The sequence below is a fragment of the Bufo bufo genome, chromosome 2 (assembly GCF_905171765.1).
Source record: "Bufo bufo chromosome 2, aBufBuf1.1, whole genome shotgun sequence".
In the NCBI taxonomy this organism is placed as follows: Eukaryota; Metazoa; Chordata; class Amphibia; order Anura; family Bufonidae; genus Bufo; species Bufo bufo.
Genome location: NC_053390.1, coordinates 9455028 through 9475922, shown reverse-complemented (window position 1 = coordinate 9475922; position 20895 = coordinate 9455028). Strand labels below are relative to the sequence as shown.

At 45.5% G+C, this 20895-nt stretch overlaps 1 protein-coding gene across 1 annotated transcript; it reads left to right on the top strand.

Annotated features, from left to right (window-relative positions):
* The first annotated feature begins 1527 nt into the window (after positions 1 to 1527).
* On the top strand, positions 1528 to 19014 carry LOC120991987 (gastrula zinc finger protein XlCGF17.1-like). The gene is made up of 2 exons (XM_040420749.1): positions 1528 to 1584; positions 17083 to 19014. Exon 2 carries the CDS (start codon positions 17115 to 17117, stop codon positions 18141 to 18143), a length of 1029 nt encoding a protein of 342 aa, XP_040276683.1. The 5' UTR covers positions 1528 to 1584; positions 17083 to 17114; the 3' UTR covers positions 18144 to 19014.
* Positions 19015 to 20895: the final 1881 nt, after the last annotated feature.

Here is a 20895-nt window from a genome sequence, read left to right as displayed (position 1 = left end):
AGGAGGATGAAGAGGTCACCAACGCAGCTGGGGCACCACCAGCACCTCAGAAGGCAGGGTTAACATGGCCGAAATGTGGAAAAGCTTTGTAAGCACGCCACAACAACCAGCACCACCAGCTGATATGGAACGTCTTAGCAGGAGGCAGCATTTCAGCAACATGGTGATGTGTGCACATGCCTACACGTACTGACTGATGGGTCTGCCCCCTTCAACTTCTGGGTCTCCAAATTGGGCACATGGCCTGAGCTTACCCTTTACCCCTTGGAGGTGCTGGCCTGCCCTGCCGCCAGTGTATTGTCTGAACGTGTGTTTAGCACAGCTAGAGGGGGTTATCACAGGTTATATTTCTCAATGTTTTGGGGTCTACCCAAATTTAAACAAAAAAATAAGATTAAATAAAAAACAAAACAAAACCCAGTGTTGGCTTCCTCCTCCTCCTCCACCGCCGCTTCCATCTACACCGCCACATCCACCGCCTCCTCAACCTCCTACGCCATATGGACCTCGTCCTCCTAGATCAAGATTATTATTTTTACGTATTTTATTTTAAGTAATTTCCCTATCCACATTTGTTTGCAGAGCACTTGCCATGCTCTTAACCACATTTTGATGCCATTTGCAGCCCTCTAGCCCTTTCCATGACATTTTTACAGCCATTTTAGTGCTCAAAAGTTCGGGTCCCCACTGACTTCAGTGGGGTTCGGGGTCAAGTTCGGATCCTGAACTTGAACTTTTTTGTGAAGTTGGCCGAACCCGAACATCCAGGTTTCCGCTCAACTCTAGTGTAGAGCTTTCTCCAACACCTCAGTGCCTGGTGGAGAGGAGACTGGGAGTAGTTGTATTACTTTCTCCATGTACTGTGTCTGACTGATGAAGGTCTTCACTGCAGGTTCTCTCTCTAGAAATTTACTGCCTAAGCAAAGGTGTCATTATCCCAGGACGATCTGCTGAGACCATTTTTTGATTGGTAGGCTGCTCTTAATTGTAACCAGGTCCTCAGAATGTACTATTGCGTAGAAGGAGCCATCAGTCCTCTCCCTGCCATTCGCTCTCATAGACCAAAGGTTACTTAATTTTGTGGTCTGCTATTTGCGTGGACCTTGGCACAGGTGGTGAGGAGCAGAACATTGATCACTAAACCTAGAAGTGAAAGAGCTGAGAGAAGAGTCTGCTCTATAGACAGATCTACAGGTGGCCATGTATTCAGTCACTGTGTGCTTGTGTCTCCACAGATGAATCCAGAAGGAGAAATCCACCAGAGAGATGTCCCCGTCCTCTGTATTCCCAGGACTGTCCAGAGGAGAAGCTCCCAGAGAACCCTCAGGTAGATGGAGCTGAGCCCTATACACATCTATATAGGGGGGTCCTGCAGTCATAGAGGGGTCATAGATTGTGGGGGTCTCTTCTGTGGATCTGTTAGATTTCCCACCTGTCTGCTGTATTGTACTGAATTGTTACAGATGACAAATCAAGGGGAAGATCTGACTGATATTAAAGTGGAGGATGAAGAAGAGCGGATGATGGGCGATCCCCCGTGTAAGAGTGAGGTGGAGGAGGACGTTCCAGAAGATGTCACCACAGGTAAGGAATCATGAATGGAGGAAGTGATACCAGATTCTGTCCTTGGTGCCTTCAGGGCAGGAGGAAAATCTGATCACCAGCTGCTGCGCTGCTTTTAAATTAGAGATGTCCCCACCCCATGATGAAGGGTTCCCCTTATTCAAGCTGACGGTGATCTCTGATCAGATTCTCCTCTCATTCTGGCTGAAGGAGAGCCGTAGTTCCTACATTTGTGTTTGAATGGCCACAGATAATTTATTTTTTTACCTACAGAGCTTGTACAATGTTTTTTTGGCAGAAACTGTGGAGAAAAATTCCTACAAGGGAGGTGCCCACACAGAGCCACCACCATACATGCTTGCCCTAGGTTTGACAGCTTTTGAGCCTTCACCAACAGCAGCGGCATCACCTGCTCCCGAGCTGACCACAATATTAGCAGATTGGCCTCTAGCGTTCATTTCTTTATGTTTTAGCTGTACACTTACTCAGTTTATTATTGCTGCCCCACCCTCCTCCTATGTGATCACCACCTCCTCATCACCCTGCCCCAGGTCCTGTCTGACACACAATTATTATCATCATCATCGCAACGTTTTTCAAACTGTGATGTCATCGGCTCCTTGCACGCACTCATGATTCCCACCTCTGTACTTGTTCCAAGTGCCACTACCACCAGAGCTATCAGTGCCCTTGTCACCACCACCAACACACCTATGCATCTCAGTCATCAGATCCTCTGCATCCACCTGAACCTCCTCTAGGCAGTCTAAATGCTGACTGTTCTCACACAACTCATCAACAGGAAGACTTCCTTGAAGATCTTCCATAACACCCGAGGTTGTGCCTCTGGTGCCCCACAAGGAGAGGGGGGTGATTATAGATATGATGTAATTGTGAGGCCACAAGGAGGAGCAGGAGAAATGTGCTGAATCCTGGCTTGATCAGAGGTAACATCAACAACATCCTGCTGTGACTGAGATGATGGGTGAACCATCCAGTCCACAATCTCTGATTCCTCCACAATAATAGTCTGTTGCCAGGGGTGTAACTACCATAGTGGCAGACCATGTAACTGCTATGAGGCCCAGGGCAAGAGGGGGCCCAGTCTTAGTTGAGATTATTTCCACTGGAGGTAAAAACTTGGTCAGGACTCTACCCTCAAAAAGGAACAGCTTTTAGTAAACGAGGCAGTGGAAAAATGGGCCAAGGGTCATTGAAAAGAGTTTGGGCAGAAACCTTTTTGTCCTGTGTGGGGGGCCTGGTTTGATCCTTGCTATGGGGCCCTTACTTCTCTACGTACGCCACTGTCTGTTGCCTACGGGAAGAGAGGGAGAACCATGGCCTGCTACTACTGGGCGAACGGCTGGTGCCGGCTGTGCTGCTGCTTGGACTACACCCACATTCTGACTTGCGGGTTAAGTGGAATGAGTGTTTGGTTTTCTATTACTCTGCCCATTGCCAGTCTCTTCGTCATTTACCAGACATTTCATTGTGAAGTCACTCGGTATCGGTGGACAGAGTCCACTACAATACATGGAATCTGTGACTCACGAAATTATGTCGAGTGGAAAGACTGGTACCAGTTTTTGATAAATGGATTTTTTTGAACTTTCAAAAAAAAAATTGGCAGCAAAAAACACAATTGCACTTTACGATGTAATGGTGAGTGAGGCAAAAGAAAAAACAGCAAATAAAAAAACAAATGCACAATTGGAGTCCATTGCAAAATACGGGGACTGTGACACAGGAAAACCATTCACTGTCAGGTCAGGTTTGGTACACTTAATAAAGGTGTTTTTATGGCACTTGTTAACTGATAACAGATCCTCTGGATAGGTGATTAGTATCTGATCGGTGGGGGGCCGACTCCTGGGACCCCGGTCAATCAGCTGTTTGAGAAGACAGGAAGCTTCTATGAGTGCCACAGCCTTCTGTCTGCTTACCCTAGGCCGGTGAAGTCATGTTCATCGGTCACGTGGCCTAAGAGCAGCTCATGGAAGGGTAATGGGGCTGAGTGCGATACCAAGCACGACCACTATACAATGTACGGTGCTGTGCTTGGTGAGCAGGGAGAAGGCCGCAGAGCTCACAGGAGCATCGGTGGGAGGCACATTTCCCCGCGCTGCCTGTAGCATACAAAGGCTTGTTTAGCCGAATGAGTATGAGGAGGCGGGAGAGATAGGTGTTGACTGTATGTGGCAGCGTAACGCTGTCCCTGTAAGGCCCTGAATTAGCGGTATGGTTTGTGTCTAAGGGCAGATTTACACAACTTGTTACTCATGACATTTATAACATATATATAAACATACAAACACTCGTTCCAGATATTCGGCCCATGTGCAGGTGCCACAGATCACCCAATGAAGGATCAGAGTGCTCGTACCTCAGGTGAAATGATTGTTGTTGCAGACACCTCAGTCAAGAGGCAGCAGGTTGTACTGTGTGAACAGCGCTCTGCTGCCCAGAAACAACGATTCTGTATGGAAATGAGTGATCACAGCAGCCATCTCTCGTCCTCTTACTGTGGAGGTGATCGATACATGTAAATGCAACTTTTCACCTACACAAGCAGCAGAGATCACTCATCCTTATTAGAGATGGTCTTGCAGTTTGCCCGGCGGTCGTCTAGCGGCGAACTTTGCTCGTTCGCGGTTTGCCGAACATATGGCAATGTCCGCCGGCGCCATATTCATTTGCATTGTGCAGAACTTTGACCCATGACACATCCATCAGGTGGGACAGGACAGCGAATTGAGACGTTTCAGCATATGGACACACCCCTACCCTATAATTAAACCCGATCTGGCCGCCATTTTACATTCAGCCTTTTGCCAGTGTAGGGAGAGACTGTTAGGGACACCAAACGCTAGCTAATAGGGCCAAAAAAATGTCCTTTTAAGGACTGGTAACGTTGTGCTATCGATAGGTGTGACATACTGAGGGGTGTAATATACTTATAATATAATATACTTTTTAACATAGAAAGTACACTGCTCAAAAAAATAAAGGGAACACAAAAATAACACATCCTAGATCTGAATTAATTAAATATTCTTCTGAAATACTTTGTTCTTTACATAGTTGAATGTGCTGACAACAAAATCACACAAAAGTAAAAAAATGGAAATCAAATTTTTCAACCCATGGAGGTCTGGATTTGGAGTCACACTCAAAATTAAAGTGGAAAAACACACTACAGGCTGATCCAACTTTGATGTAATGTCCTTAAAACAAGTCAAAATGAGGCTCAGTAGTGTGTGTGGCCTCCACGTGCCTGTATGACCTCCCTACAACGCCTGTGCATGCTCCTGATGAGGTGGCGGACGGTCTCCTGAGGGATCTCCTCCCAGACCTGGACTAAAGCATCTGCCAACTCCTGGACAGTCTGTGGTGCAACGTGACGTTGGTGGATAGAGCGAGACATGATGTCCCAGATGTGCTCAATTGGATTCAGGTCTGGGGAACGGGCGGGCCAGTCCATAGCATCAATGCCTTTGTCTTGCAGGAACTGCTGACACACTCCAGCCACATGAGGTCTAGCATTGTCTTGCATTAGGAGGAACCCAGGGCCAACCGCACCAGCATATGGTCTCACAAGGGGTCTGAGGATCTCATCTCGGTACCTAATGGCAGTCAGGCTACCTCTGGCGAGCACAAGGAGGTAGCGGTCCTGCTGCTGGGTTGTTGCCCTCCTACGGCCTCCTCCACGTTTCCTGATGTACTGGCCTGTCACCTGGTAGCGCCTCCATGCTCTGGACACTACGCTGACAGACACAGCAAACCTTCTTGCCACAGCTTGAATTGATGTGCCATCCTGGATAAGCTGCACTACCTGAGCCACTTGTGTGGGTTGTAGACTCTGTCTCATGCTACCACTAGAGTGAAAGCACCGCCAGCATTCAAAAGTGACCAAAACATCAGCCAGGAAGCATAGGAACTGAGATGTGGTCTGTGGTCACCACCTGCAGAACCACTCCTTTATTGGGGGTGTCTTGCTAATTGCCTATAATTTCCACCTGTTGTCTATCCCATTTGCACAACAGCATGTGAAATTGATTGTCACTCAGTGTTGCTTCCTAAGTGGACAGTTTGATTTCACAGAAGTGTGATTGACTTGGAGTTACATTGTGTTGTTTAAGTGTTCCCTTTATTTTTTTGAGCAGTGTATATTATAGTGCATGTGTACTGTGCAGCAGTTGTGTGCGGTTCTGCTGTGATACTGTAGCTAGATAGAGGGACAAACGCTATTGGAACAACTAATGGCAACTGGTGTGATATACCTGTTGCCCCAAAATAAACTGATTAAGGGGTTTTATATATACATGCTTCCACAAATACTACTCTTCTATAGGGACTTTGTCACAGGGTCATTTTGAAAATGACAGGCCGAGGAAGAGGCAGGCCGTTCTGCAGGGTTAGTAGGGGTTGGGCAGGTGCACCAGGCCGGAGCCTAAGTGGGAAGTTGGAGAAGGTGCGTGCGATTATGTTAAAGGATGCACCAGAGTTGGTTGAGTAACTCACTCAGCCTTCCACTTCTGCGCCCTCCTCATCCTCTGTATCTGCACTCTCCTCACTCTCTGCTGTGTGCACCCCCAAAGACACCACCACCACCATAGCCCCTCTACTCGAGTCACAGCAATTATTTTCCCATCCATTCCCAGACCTTAATGATGCGCAGCCATTCTTGGCATCGGATGAGGAAGAGGAGGTAGCAACAACCGCCACACAGCGATCTGACGACAATACCCAGATCAGCCCAAGGAGGGTGGTCCCCGCTATTACTGCCTACACCGAGATCTCTAATGTCAGTGGTGATGAAGGTGACGTCGATGATGACGTGTCGATGGACGTCACGTCGGTGCCCACAAGAGAGGAAGAGGAGGAGAGTTCAGAGGGAAAGCCGGAGCAGCAGATAAGGAGGAGAAGCAGGCAGAACTGGCAGTGCACCAGAGGCAAAAAGCAGATTGCAAATGTATCTGGAGCGAGCCATCCACCATGCATGGTCACATCTGGCGCTCCCAGGATGCCGGCACATGGTTCCGCAGTATGGGCTTTTTTTTTTACGTGTCAGCTGCTGACAATAGTGTTGCCATCTGCAGCTTGTGCTGTCAACGCATAAGTCGCGGTAAGCCCAATTCTCACCTAGGGACGACTCCTAGGGATTCTCTGCCAAATACCCCGGGGTCCAGGACTTTTTGCGGCAGGCCAGGAAAATCTATGGTCATTTTAGAAGATCTTACACTGACATGGCTCGCCTTGCTGACATTCAGCAGCGACACCATTTGCCCGTCAGACATCTGATTTGTGACTGCCCGACGAGCTGGAACTCCAGCAAAAACGTGCCGTTAACGACTACCTGTACGAACTCTGCGGCAGGACAGGTTCTGGGGAGCTTTCTTTTTTTTCACCGCGCCAGTGGCTGCTCATGCGCAACACATGCAGACTTCTGCGGCCATTTGATGAGATCACCAAACTGGTCAGTCACAGCCAGGGCGCCATCAGTGACATCGTACCTTATACCTTCTTTCTGGAGCGTGCATTGCGTTGTGTCATTGATCAAGCTGTCTAGGAGCAGGAGCAGGAAGATGAGGAAGTCGCAATGCTGAATAAATTCCCAGGGGGGGCTACTCCATCTGAGACAAGTCAGTAGGAGTCTGAAGAGGAGTCAGAGGAGGATGGTGCCTGGGGGGAGGAGCAAGAGAAGCAGGCTTTAAACTTTTCTGGGATCCCTGATGTTGTCCGTGGATGGGGGGAGGAGACCGAGGACGACATTCTCCTGGACGATGAGCAGGAGCTAGGCCGCTCTACTGCTTCCAATTTAGTGAAAATGGGGGCCTTCATGCTCCAGTGTTTGAAGAGGGACCCCCGTATAAAAAGCATAAAGGGCAATGACCAGTAATGAGTGGAAACGTACTTAAACCTCCGGTACAATCACAAAATTGCTGACATGTTACCAGCATCACAGGGCTGGCAGAATGCAGCATTTCCAGGCCTTGCTTCGAGAGATGCTGCATTCTGCTGTTGTGGGCGCTGGCAGAGCAATTTCCTCCCACAGAGAAACAGTTGCGAAAACCAATCCTACAGCGCATGGAAGAAGCCGCCCTGGTTTAAAGATGTGTTGGTCACTTCGGATATGAGATCATTCTTGCAGCCAACCCATCGAACCCCTCCGGATGAAGCCTCAGGGAGCGCCTAGACTGACAGGTGTCCCACTACATTGGTTTAACAGCCGATGTGGATGCTCTGAGAAGCAAAGAACCCCTTGACTACTGGGTGTGCAGGCTTGACCTGTGGCCAGAGCTGGCACAATTTGCCATGGAACTCTTGGCTTGCCCCTCGTCAAGTGTTCTGTCCGAAAGGACGTTCAGCGCAGCAGGACAGTGTGGACTACCTCACATTTCTAAAAATGAATGAGGCATGGATCTCGGAGGGATTCAACACCTGTGACGACCGCGTTTAATTGAATTTCCTCATGCCAGCCCACACATATCCGCCACCACCCAAAACAAATAATAGTCCCTGTTTTATGTACAAACCGGATTCCAAAAAAGTTGGGACACTATACAAATCGTGTATAAAAACTGAATGCAATGATGTGGGGGTGCCAACTTCTAATATTTTATTCAGAATATAACATAAATCACGGAACAAAAGTTTAAACTGAGAAAATGTACCATTTTAAGGGAAAAATATGTTGAATCACAATTTCATGGTGTCAACAAATCCCCAAAAAGTTGGGACAAGGCCATTTTCACCACTGTGTGGCATCTCCCCTTCTTCTTACAACACTCAACAGACGTCTGGGGACCGAGGAGACCAGTTTCTCAAGTTTAGAAATAGGAATGCTCTCCCATTCTTGTCTAATACAGGCCTCTAACTGTTCAATCGTCTTGGGCCTTCTTTGTTGCACCTTCCTCTTTATGATGCGCCAAATGTTCTCTATAGGTGAAAGATCTGGACTGCAGACTGGCCATTTCAGTACCCGGATCCTTCTCCTACGCAGCCATGATGTTGTGATTGATGCAGAATGTGGTCTGGCATTATCTTGTTGAAAAATGCAGGGTCTTCCCTGAAAGAGATGACGTCTGGATGGGAGCAGATGTTGTTCTAGAACCTGAATATATTTTTTGCATTGATGGTGCCTTTCCAGACATGCAAGCTGCCCATGCCACACGCACTCATGCAACCCCATACCATCAGAGATGCAGGCTTCTGAACTGAGCGTTGATAACAACTTGGGTTGTCCTTGTCCTCTTTGGTCCGGATGACATGGCGTCCCAGATTTCCAAAAAGAACTTTGAATCGTGACTCGTCTGACCACAGAACAGTCTTCCATTTTGCCACACTCCATTTTAAATTATCCCTGGCCCAGTGAAAACGCCTGAGCTTGTGGATCTTGCTTAGAAATGGCTTCTTCTTTGCACTGTAGAGTTTCAGCTGGCAACGGCGGATGGCACGGTGGATTGTGTTCACTGACAATGGTTTCTGGAAGTATTCCTGAGCCCATTCTGTGATTTCCTTTACAGTAGCATTCCTGTTTGTGGTGCAGTGTCGTTTAAGGGCCCGGAGATCACGAGCATCTAGTATGGTTTTACGGCCTTGACCCTTACGCACAGAGATTGTTCCAGATTCTCTGAATCTTCGGATAATGTTATGCACAGTTGATGATGATAGATGCAAAGTCTTTGCAATTTTTTGCTGGGTAACTTTCTGATATTGCTCCACTATCTTTCTGCGCAACATTGTGGGAATTGGTGATCCTCTACCCATCTTGGCTTCTGAGAGACACTGCCACTCTGAGAAGCTCTTTTTATACCCAATCGTGTTGCCAATTGACCTAATTAGTGTTAATTGGTCTTCCAGCTCTTCGTTATGCTCAAATTTACTTTTTCCAGCCTCTTATTGCTACTTGTCCCAACTTTTTTGGGATTTGTTGACACCGTGAAAATTGGAATCAACTTATTTTTCCTTTAAAATGATACATTTACTCGGATTAAACGTTTGATCTGTCATCTACGTTCTATTACAAATAAAATATTGACATTTGCCATCTCCACATCATTGCATTCAGTTTTTATTCACAATTTGTTTAGTGTCCCAACTTTTTTGGAATCCGGTTTGTAAATAGAGCGGCATAAAAGCGGCCTTTTCTGTCCGGTGAATGCCTAATGTTCGGAGGAATTTAACACCTGTGATGACCACGTGTTATCGAATTTTAACTATTATCATTTGGTGTTTTTTCAAGAGGGGGGATTTCGTTAGCCATGTTTTTAATCCAATTTTATATTTTTTGTTCTTTTAAACATATGTATTTCACATGTATGAGTACTGGCCTGCAGTGAAATTGATATCCAATGACCGTCTAATATACTTCCAGCCACATAATCACTTGATGTTTTCTGTCCAGTGAATGAATAATTTTTGGGGCCTGTAGTAAAATTGATATCCATTGACCATCTAATATACCTCCAGCCACATAATCATTTTATCTTTTATGTATGGTGAATGCATACAGCCTAATGTACCTCCAGCCACATTATCAATTGTTCTTTTCTGTACGGTGAATGAATAATTTTTGGGGCCTGTAGTCCACTGGCCTGCAGTAAAATTGATATCCACTGACTGTCTAATATATCCATATCATTCCAAAGAGTTCACATACTTTTTCTTGCAACTGTATGTATTTGACATTTATATGTACTGGCCTGCAGTAAAATTTATATCCAATGACCGTCTAATACGTATACCTCCAGCCACATAATCACTTGTTCTTTTCTGTACATTGAATGAATAATTTTTGGGTCCTGTACTCCACTGGCCTGAAGTAAAATTGTTATCCAATGACCATCTAATATACCTCCAGCGACATAATCTCTTGATGTTTTCTATCCGGTGAATGCCTAATGTTTGGGGCCCGTACTCCCGTGGGGCCTAAAATAAAAATTTTCTAGGCTCCAGCAGGCCACATTTTTGACAGTTTCCCTTTTAAGACGCATAAAAATGGCCCCTGATTAAAATACATATTTTTTGTGAGAAATTTGCCATTGATCCCCCTCTGGTATGTCACTGTCCATGTTGTAGGACGATTTGTGCACTTCATGTAAGTATTTGGTGGCTGCAATACTAAGGGTCCAGTACCCGAAACGCGTCAACGCTTTGATTCTGTGTACCAAGTGGCTGTGTCTGCTGTCTATTCAATGTATCAATAAAGAAGACGTTTTTAAAGAGGATCTCTATTTGAATCCGAGACCATTCCTTTTCAAGTTACTTGCAGCCTGCAACAGGGACACACCCCCAGGGTTTCTGGAATCGGGAATATTCATTGACCAAGAAGGTGAGCTGGATAAAGTGTTTTTGCTGGCTGCAATAATGACCTGAAGGTTTTTTAGGCTCGCCTGCCATTAAAGTAAATAGGCCCACCGCAAACTTGTGGTTCGCGTACATTTGATCGCATTCGCGCATCCTCCCAGACAATGTTCGTCCATCATTAATCCTTATACTGTGGAGGTGATCGATACATGTAAATGCAGCTCCTCCTTCCCGACAGTTGTGTGCTCAATCACTGCATGTAAATGCAGAGTAAGTCTAAACCTTTTTCTTTGCCGTCTCTGTGATGTCCTGACCCATCCGTGTCCAATCTGACAATACACATGGCTTCCCTTTTGGGCTTGTGTAAAGTGCCTATGACACATGTCTATATCATCCTGTTTGGCTGAGGCAGACTACAAGGCATCACAGACAAGCTTAGATCACGTGATCCTCCGTCTTCATCTGCCCTGCTAACTTCTGTACTGATATGAATTTTTTTTACACCATACACTGTTCAGTATGAATACTTTATCTTAATTGTATGGGTTGTTTTTATGGTGAATAACTTTAAAAAAAAAAAAAAATTTAAAGGGGTTTATTTTTAGGGCACTTTTAAAAAAAAATATTGAACACAATCTTACATTTTTGTGAAAACTGATCCTTTGATCACTTGTATAGTACTTTGGATTACATCGTTTTCCACCAAATTATTGTTTGGCAGCAGTACACTGACTGGTAGTGTGCCATGCATATTGGGCAGATGCTAATGGCAAGGCTTGGGGATTTTGTTATGCCCCAGGTGCCATCATACTGGATTGTTACCCCTCAATTACATAGCTGTGTTCCGATGGCTAGAAAGAGGAAGCAATTCCCTCTAGTCAACCACTTAGATTTTCTGGTCCCTATAAATATTACGGATATATCTAGCATGAGTCATTAAGCGTAGGCAAAAACATTGTTGTTAATGCTGTTTCTATACAGCTTTAAAATGTATTGGCCCAGTGGAGCCAAATTTCGTCTTGCCCGAAGACACGTGAGACTTCGTTGAATGACTATAGTATTCCTATCTGCATATCCGAAGTGGGCTTTGGTACTGGCTGGTACCTCGTTACCAAAGCCCACTTGAGATTCCTATATTTAAATGTTTTAAATACGCAGATAGGAATACCAAAGTTATTCACTGAAGTCTCACGTGACTTCGGGTGAGATGAAGTTTGGCTCCAGAAACAGCATTAACGTCAAAGTTTTTGAACGAATCAACTTCGGGTCTATGATCTGAAGTGCGATTTGCTGAAGCCTATTTAAGGGGTTTAGCTCTAGGTGTGCATTATGAAATGGATTTTCCAAGTGACTTCATCAGGTCTAAGAGATCTATATAATCAGGAATGTGATAATGTGACGGATCCTCATTAAGTTCTTGTATCACAGTGATGCTGAATTGGTACTAAAGGCCCAACTGCATTGGCAGAGGACTTGTTCGATAGGCAGACATGGTTGTACTTTTTAAAATTTTATCAAGTTATGGTTTATGTGATAATAGTGATCATGGGGTGCAGGGTGACGGGGGAGTCGTGGAATTTGTCAAAGTGTTGTATAAAACTTTATTAGACTTTGTTGACATAGCAAATCCACAGCAGAAAAATCAGTAGCAGAAAAGTAGCCGAAAACAGTAGTTTTTGGTGGTGGTTTTGTAATTTGGTGGTGCTTGTATTGAAATTGTTTTAAGTGTTTTGAGTGAGGTTTTTTGTTCTCCATTGACTTCTATAGAGATCCAACATGAAATCTGCTTCAAAGAAGTAACATATAACTTCTCACGTGTTTTCAAATCAGCTGCCAAAAAGAACTTGATCACATGTACAAGGTGTGAATGGAAGGCTGTTGCTGGCATTTTGAATGTGGGATTATGCAATAGAAATTCCTCATTTTCCACTGCTAAATCAGTTGTAAGGCTGAAATCCCACATGCAATTTTTGATGCAGTTTTTCAGCCAGACATAACTGGATTAGTGTTGAGTGAACCCGAACTGTAAAGTTCGGGTCCGTAATGAACTTTGCAAGTTCAGGTACCTGAACCCGAACTTTTCAGGAAAAGTTCGAGTTCAGTGTTTGGGCATTTAATAAAGCTTGTTGAAAGGCTGCAGGGTGGGTGACATATACCCATTGTTTGTCTGAGGTACATCTGCACTGCATAGGTGACAGGGAAATAAATCTACTTAATCCATCTGTTAGTTCGGTGGGTGACATATACCCATTCTTTGTCTGAGGAACACCTGCAGTGTATACGTGACAGGAAAATACATCTAGTTAATCCACCTGTTAGTTTGGTGGGTCAAAGAATGAGGAGAGCATTAAATAAGGAACGTGGCCCTGGTTGTGCTGCTGCTGGTGGAGCTCCTGTTGCAGGAGAGGACATGGACGTGGTAGATCTGTGCCAGCTACAAGCCCAAATGAAACACATTCCTCAGGTGCACGATAGCGACAGAACGTTCAGCGTTATTTTGTAGGCCCGAATACCGGTGAGGCCAGAACAAGTACAGGCGATAGTAGATTGGGTGGCTGACAGTGCCTCCAGTTCCTTTACATTGTCTCCCACCCGGTCCCCTGCTGAAAGCGCAGAGCACCTGCAGCTCATGAGCATCTGCCTTTCACCTCACCCCCTTGCAAATCAGCCAAGCAGTCTGAGCCCCAAGTCATGCAGCAGTCTCTTATGCTTTTTGATGACTCTGCTGGCAGGGTTTCCGTCGGCCATCCACCTAGCCATGCCCCAGAAGTGGAAGAGATTGAGTGCACTGATGCCCAACCACTTATGTTTCAGGATGTGGACATGGGAGGACCACTGCAGCACGTCTCTAATGATGACGAAACACAGGTGCCAACTGCTGGGGCTTTCTGCAGTGTGCAGACCGGCAAGGAGGGCGGGGGTGAGGAGTGGGTGGAAGATGATGTGGAGGATGATGAGATCCTAGACCCCACATGGAATCAAGGTCATGCGAGTGATGTGTGCAGTTCGGAGGAAGAGGTGTTGGTCACACAGCGCCAGCCGCACAGCAAAAGAGGGAGCAGGGTGCAAAAGAAGAGTGGCCGTCCCCTAGCCAGTACACCTGCTACTGCACACCGCACCCAGGGACTGAGCACACCAAAGCCAGCTCCAAGGAGTTTCCTGGCATGGCAGTTCTTCGGACAATGTGCTGACGACAAGACGCGAGTGGTTTGCACGCTGTGCAATCAGAGCCTGGAGCGAGGCATAAATGTTCTAAACTTGAGCACCACCTGCATGACCAGGCATCTAAATGAAAAGCACGAGCTGCAGTCGAGTACACACCTCAAAAACCACGAAAGATTTCAGGCTCTTCCTACACCCTCTTCTGTTGCAGTCCCTGCCTCTTCCTCCCCCTCTGGAGTGACAGTGGCACCTGCCATCCTGCAATGTGGCAGCAACAACACCACCTCCACCCAGCATGTCCACACTGTCCCATGGAAGCGTTCAGCTGTCCATTCCCCAAACACTGAAGAGAAAGAGGAAGTACCCCCCTACCCACCAGCGATCCCTGGCACTGAATGTCAGCATTTCAAGATTCCTGGCCTTTGAAATGCTGTCATTCCGTCTGGTGGAGACGTTTAAACACCTTATGGTGGTGGCTGTCCCACAGTACGTGGTTCCCAGCCGCCACTACTTTTCTAGGTGAGCCATCCCTGCCCTGCACAACCAAGTGGCAGACAAAATCAGGTGTTCACTGTGCAACGCCATCTGTGGCAAGGTCCACATAACCACCGATACGTGGACCAGTAAGCACGGGCAGGGATGTTATATCTACCTAACTGCACACTGGGTAAATGCAGTGGCGGCTGGGCCTGAGGCGGATAGCAGTATGGCTCATGTCCTTCCACCACTGAGGATTGCAGGATGTGTCTCATTGCCTCCTCCTCCTACTCCGCTTCCTCCTCTACCACCTCTTCATCCAGTCAGCTTAACACCTGAACCACGAACTTAAGTACAGCCAAGGGTAAATGACAGCAGGCTGTTTTGAAACTCATCTGGGGGGAAAACCACACACTGCGCAGGAGCTGTGGACGGGCGTGGAACAACAGACCGATGAGTGGTTGGTGCCACTGAGACTCAAGCCCGGCCTGGTGGTGTGCGATAATGGGCAAAATCTCGTAACATCTCTGGGTCTAGCCGGTTAGACGCACATCCCTTGCCTGGTGCATATGCTGAATTTGGTGGTGCAGAGGTTCCTGAAAAATTACCCCGATATGTCAGAGCTGCTGCAGAAAGTGTGGGCCGTCTGTGTGCGCTTTCGGCGTTCTCACCCTGCTGCTGCTCGCCTGTCTGCGCTGCAGCGTAACTTCGGCCTACCCGCTCACCGCCTCATATGCGACATGCCCACAAGGTGGAACTCCACCTTGCACATGCTGGAGAGACTGTGCGAGCAGTTGCAGGCGATTAGTGGAGTTTCAGCTGCAGCACGCACGGGTGAGTCTCTCTGCAGAACAGCACCACTTAACCATCAACGATTGGGCCTCCATGCGGGATGTGTGTGCCATGTTGCGCTGTTTCGAGTACTCCACCAACATGGCTAGTGACGATGACGCCATCCTCAGCGTTACTATCCCACTTCTATGTCTCCTTGAAAAAACGCTTCGGGCAATGATGGAAGAGGATGTGGTACAGGAGGTAGAGGAGGAGGAAGAGGGGTCACTTTCACGGTTATCAGGCCAGTCATTCACAAGTGGCTCGGAGGGTGGGTTCCTGCATCAACAGAGGCCAGGTACACAACTGTCCAGCCAGGACACAGTTCTGGAGGATGAGGAACCGTGTACTGGAGCGTGGCTGTGGGGATACAGACGATACACCTCCCACAGAGAACAGCTTGTCGTTGCCTCTGTGCAGCCTGGCACAAATGAGCAACTACATGCTGCAGTGCTTGCGCAATGACTGCCGAGTTGCCCACATTCTAACCAGTGCAGATTACTAGGTGGCCACCCTGCTGGATCTACAAGGACAATGTGCCATCCTTAATTCTTTAACTGGAGCGTGATCGGAAGATGCGCGAGTACAAGCGCACGCTGGTTAACGCGCTGCTGGTGGCATTCCCATCTGACAGCGGGGGCTCAGTGGAAGCACAAGGCGAAGGCAGAGGAGGAGGAAGTTGCCAGTGCACCTGGGGCACACCCAGCACCTCAGAAGGGAGGGTTAGCATAGCCGAAATGTGGAAAAGCTTTGTCAGCACTCCACAACAACCAGCTGATACGGAACGTCTTAGCAGGAGGTAGCATTTCAGAAACATGGTGGAACAGTACGTGTGCACACGCCTACACATACTGACTGATGGGTCTGCCCCATTCAACTTCTGGGTCTCCAAATTGGGCACATGGCCTGACCTTGCCCTTTACACCTTGGAGGTGCTGGCCTGCCCTGCAGCCAGTGTATTGTCTGAACGAGTGCTTAGCACGGCAAGGGGGGTGATCACAGACAAGCGCAGCCGCCTGTCCACAGCCAACGTGGACAAGAATACGTTCATTAAAATGAACCAGGCATGGATCCCATAGGACTTGTCTGTACTTTGTGCTGAATAGTAAAGTAAACTGGTTGCACCCAGCCATTGTTAGACTCCAGCGCACTTTCTCTTTGCATTCTCTTTTCTATTTCCCAATGTTTTGGGGTCTTCCCAAATTTATTTAATTTGTTTTTAAAATAAAGAAAAAAAATTTAAGGGAAAAAAATAAAAATAAAACAACAAAAACAGTGTTTGCTACCTCCTCCGCTACCACCTACACCACCACGTCCACCAGCTCCTCAACCTCCTACTCCATTTTGACCTCCACCTCTTACTTCAAGATTATAATTTTTATTCTATTTTAAGTCATTTCCCTATCCACATTTGTTTGCAGAGCAATTGTCCTGCTCTTACCCCCATTTGCTTCCTTTTGCAACCCTCTAGCCCTTACTTTAACTATTTTACAGCCATTTTAGTGCACCAAAGTTTGACTTCAATGGGGTTCGGGTTCAAATTTGGATCCTGAACCCAAACTTTTACCCGAAGTTCGGCCGAACCCAAACATCTACTCAATCCTAAACTGTACCCAACAAAAGAGTCTTATTCCTCTCCTTCCTGCGGGATCCAATTCCAGCCTAATAGGAATGTTATACATTTGTGTACTTTATGGTTTGGGGAAAAAAAATCACAAATTCCAATTTTTATCTTAACAGGAAATCTCAGTAAGAATTCTGAGGGAAACTTCATGTTATCACTAGATCATAAAGTAGAAGATGAAGATATCATGCAGCGCTCCTCAGGAGAAAACCTCATTACCCTTATTGTACATCCAGGACCTCACAGTACAGATCTATCATATAATCACTCTGATCACGAGAAACCTTCTCCTGACCAATCACAGATTGTTACCACAAGTACAGGTCAGAAAGGGGGTGAAAAGTTTCACTGTGGTAAAGAGTCCACAAAAGGCTCAGTTCTTTCTATACACAGAAGAATTTGCACAAGAAAGAAGCCATACTCCTGTTCAGAATGTGGGAAGAGCTTTCGAGAAAAATCACATCTTATTGTACACGAGAGACGTCACACAGGAGAGAAGCCATATTCATGTTCAGAATGTGGTAAGTGCTTCATAGATAAATCAAGTCTTGTTAGACACAAAAGACGTCACAGAGGAGAGAAGCTATATCCATGTTCAGAATGTGGGAAATGTTTTACAGATAAATCAAATCGTGTTAGACATGAGAAAGCTCACACAGGAGAGAAGCCATATTCATGTTCAGAATGTGGGAAATGTTTTACACAGAAATCAAATCTTGTTAAACACCAGAGATTTCATACAGGAGAGAGGCTGTATTCATGTTCACAATGTGGGAAATGTTTTGCGCAAAAATCAGATCTTGTTAGACATGAGAGAAGTCACACAGGAGAGAAACCGTATTCATGTTCAGAATGTGGGAAATGTTTTACAGATAAATCAAATCTTGTTAAACATCAGAGAATGCACACAGGGGAGAAGCCATACTTTTGTTCAGAATGTGGGGATTGTTTTATTACTAAAGCCAAACTTAGTTTTCATCAAAGAAGACACACTGGAGAGAAACCATATTCATGTTCAGATTGTGGGAAATGTTTTAATGATAAATCAAATCTTGTTAAACATCAGAAATTACATACAAGGGAGGAGCCATATTCATGTTCAGAATGTGGGAAATGTTTTATTGCAAAAGCCAAACTTAGTCATCAGAGCAGTCACACAGAGGAGAATCCATTTTAATGTTCTGTATGTGAAAAATGTTTTACATGGAAATAAAGATTTAAAAATCATCAGAGAATTCACACAGAGAAGAAACCATATTCTTATTTGGACTGTGGGAAATGCTATGAAAGCAGAAAAAGATAAATTTAACATATCAGATTATTCACTGACATTAACAGCCAATAAGAGGGTTTATTTGTGGTGGAATTATCCTGGATCTACCAAAGTATCAACCTATATTTCTCTGAGATCAACTGTGACCAAGATCCACAGAGGAAAAGTATTGTGGATATAAGGAAGAGAAGAAGAGCCTTGTTTACCTCCAGAGCAGTGAAGATGAATTGTCCCCATGAACCTTGCTTCTAATCACTGTATTCACACCTCCACCCACACTGCAGGAGAGTCCAGAGTGACATGGGAAGAAGTAATAACGCTCCGTGTAATAGTTTTATAACGTATGTGGACATATTAATGTTTTATCTTCATCCAAACAGTATTTACAGATAAAATAAACTCTTCTTTCTCCACGACAGCGTCACCATTGTCACTGACAGACATTGTCTTCTTGGCTCATATTATACTTTCTCCTCGCGCTGTTACCTTCATTGCTTTATCACTGATTTATCTGACCGGGTGCTCTGGGATAATTAACCCCATATGTACATTCCTGCGGTTTAATGTTAAACCTATCTAGATACTGGAGCTGAGTGATATATTGGTGGTGGGAATTACTAGTAGAAAAGATAATCAGATTGTCCAAGGTAGTTGGGATATCAAAACCTGCCACCTCATCCTTTATGCGATCAGACAGACCCTCCCAGAAGCCTGGCACTAAGGCCTCATTTTTCCAGGACAGTTCAGAAGCCAAAGTACAAAACCTGGAGGTTGCCCTGTCAAAGACACAGGAGAGAGAACAGAAAGTCTACTTTAGATCAGTCAAGCGAGATATTGTCGGGAGAAACTGGGAACTTCCCTCAGAATTTTTTTTGTGGAGGTGTAATAGTATATCCCATCGTCCCGTCAACCTGAGATCATAGCAGGGAGTAAGAATAGAAAGAACACAAGTAGACTGAGCAGTTTCAAATATCTAATTAACCCCTGAATAATGGTAACATGAATTCAGTGACCAAGTGATGCTCATATATGTTTTATATGTATCCTCCCTACTCCATCTTTATTACCTGCAGATTATGAATGGAGACATGTGGACGAATTATTAGTATTTTCTATGTGTCAGATAAGTACTGGCCATTAGGTCGGCCACTCATTTTTCCTCTGCTTGTTGAATAACAAATACACTTAATGCATTTTTTTTACATTTTTACTACGCATTTGTCCTGTTTTCTTTCCAACGAATGTATCAATATAAAACCAAAACCCTGGGGGTGGGAAATATAAAAAAGAAAAATACAGAAATGATGTACTTGCACGAGAGCCGTAAAGCCAAACAATATATCTCTTGGTGATTCACAGGTTTATTTCATGGTGTATATTTGAATTTAAAAGGTTCATTCATGGTACATGACAGCTTCTTGGAAACATCTGATAAATCCTGTTTTGGAAGAATATTTTTTCTATCATTTTTTATCTTATAATAAAAGAGATTTTCTCATCTCAGATATTTTTGGCATATTCACTGGCTGACAGGTGTACTGGTTTATGGATGCACAGGAAATCATTGTTAGTGGGCAGAGGATCATTGTTCACACACCACAATCTGTTGCCCTCAAACAATATAGCCTTGTTCACATCAGCGTTGGAGACTCCGTTCAGGGCCCGGTCGTATATTCTGTTAAAAAGATCAGACAAAAAAGTCCTACAGGCAGGACTTTTTTGTCCGGTAAAAAAGATGATAATTACTCTTACCGGTAATTGGATTTTCCGTATAGCCTCCACAACGACACTTCAGCAGGAGGGTACCCCGCCCCCAGGGACAGGAAACGACGTAGAAAGCAGAAGTTTAAATGCCTCCTCTCCATTACCTTCTCCAGTAAGTACCAAAGGAACCAGGATGATGCTGAAGAAGTAACCTTTTATTTGTAGGGAGATATGAATCAAGTTATAATAGACAAAAGAAAACAAGCAAACAATGGGTGGGAAAAACCCAGTGCCGTTGTGGAAGCTATACGGAAAATCCAATTACCGGTAAGAGTAATTATCATCTTTTCCGTACGCCTCCCACAACGGCACTTCAGCAGGAGGAATAACAAAGGAATCCATTAGGGGGGGACTGCCGCTGACAGGACTTTTCGTCCGAACGACAAATCCGAATTGGACTGAACGTCCAACCTGTAGTGGTTGAAAAACGTGGAAGGATTTGACCATGTAGCGGCTTGGCAGATCTGAGACAAGGAGGCGGAGGCAGATTCTGCCCAAGAGGTGGAAATCGCTCTGGTTAAATGGGCTTTTAAACCCTCTGGAGGAGTAAGACCCTTAACTGTATAGGCCATTGCAATGGTCATTCTTATCCAGCGGGCTATAGTAATTTTTGATGCTGCCTGCCCCCTATTTTGGCCTGCATACTGGACCAGAAGACGGTCGGATTTTCGCAGTCCATTTGCGGCTTCCAGATAGCCAAGTAGGCATCTGCGTACATCCAGATGGTGGAAACGTCTTTCTTTTGAAGATTTTGCCCCTGCGCAGAAGGTGGGTAAGGAAATCTCCTGTTGGCAGTGGAATTTTGAGAAAACCTTTTGGTAAGAAGGAGGGTTCATGTCTCAATATAATTCTGTCGTCAAGGATGGATAGGTATGGAGGTCTGCATGAAAGA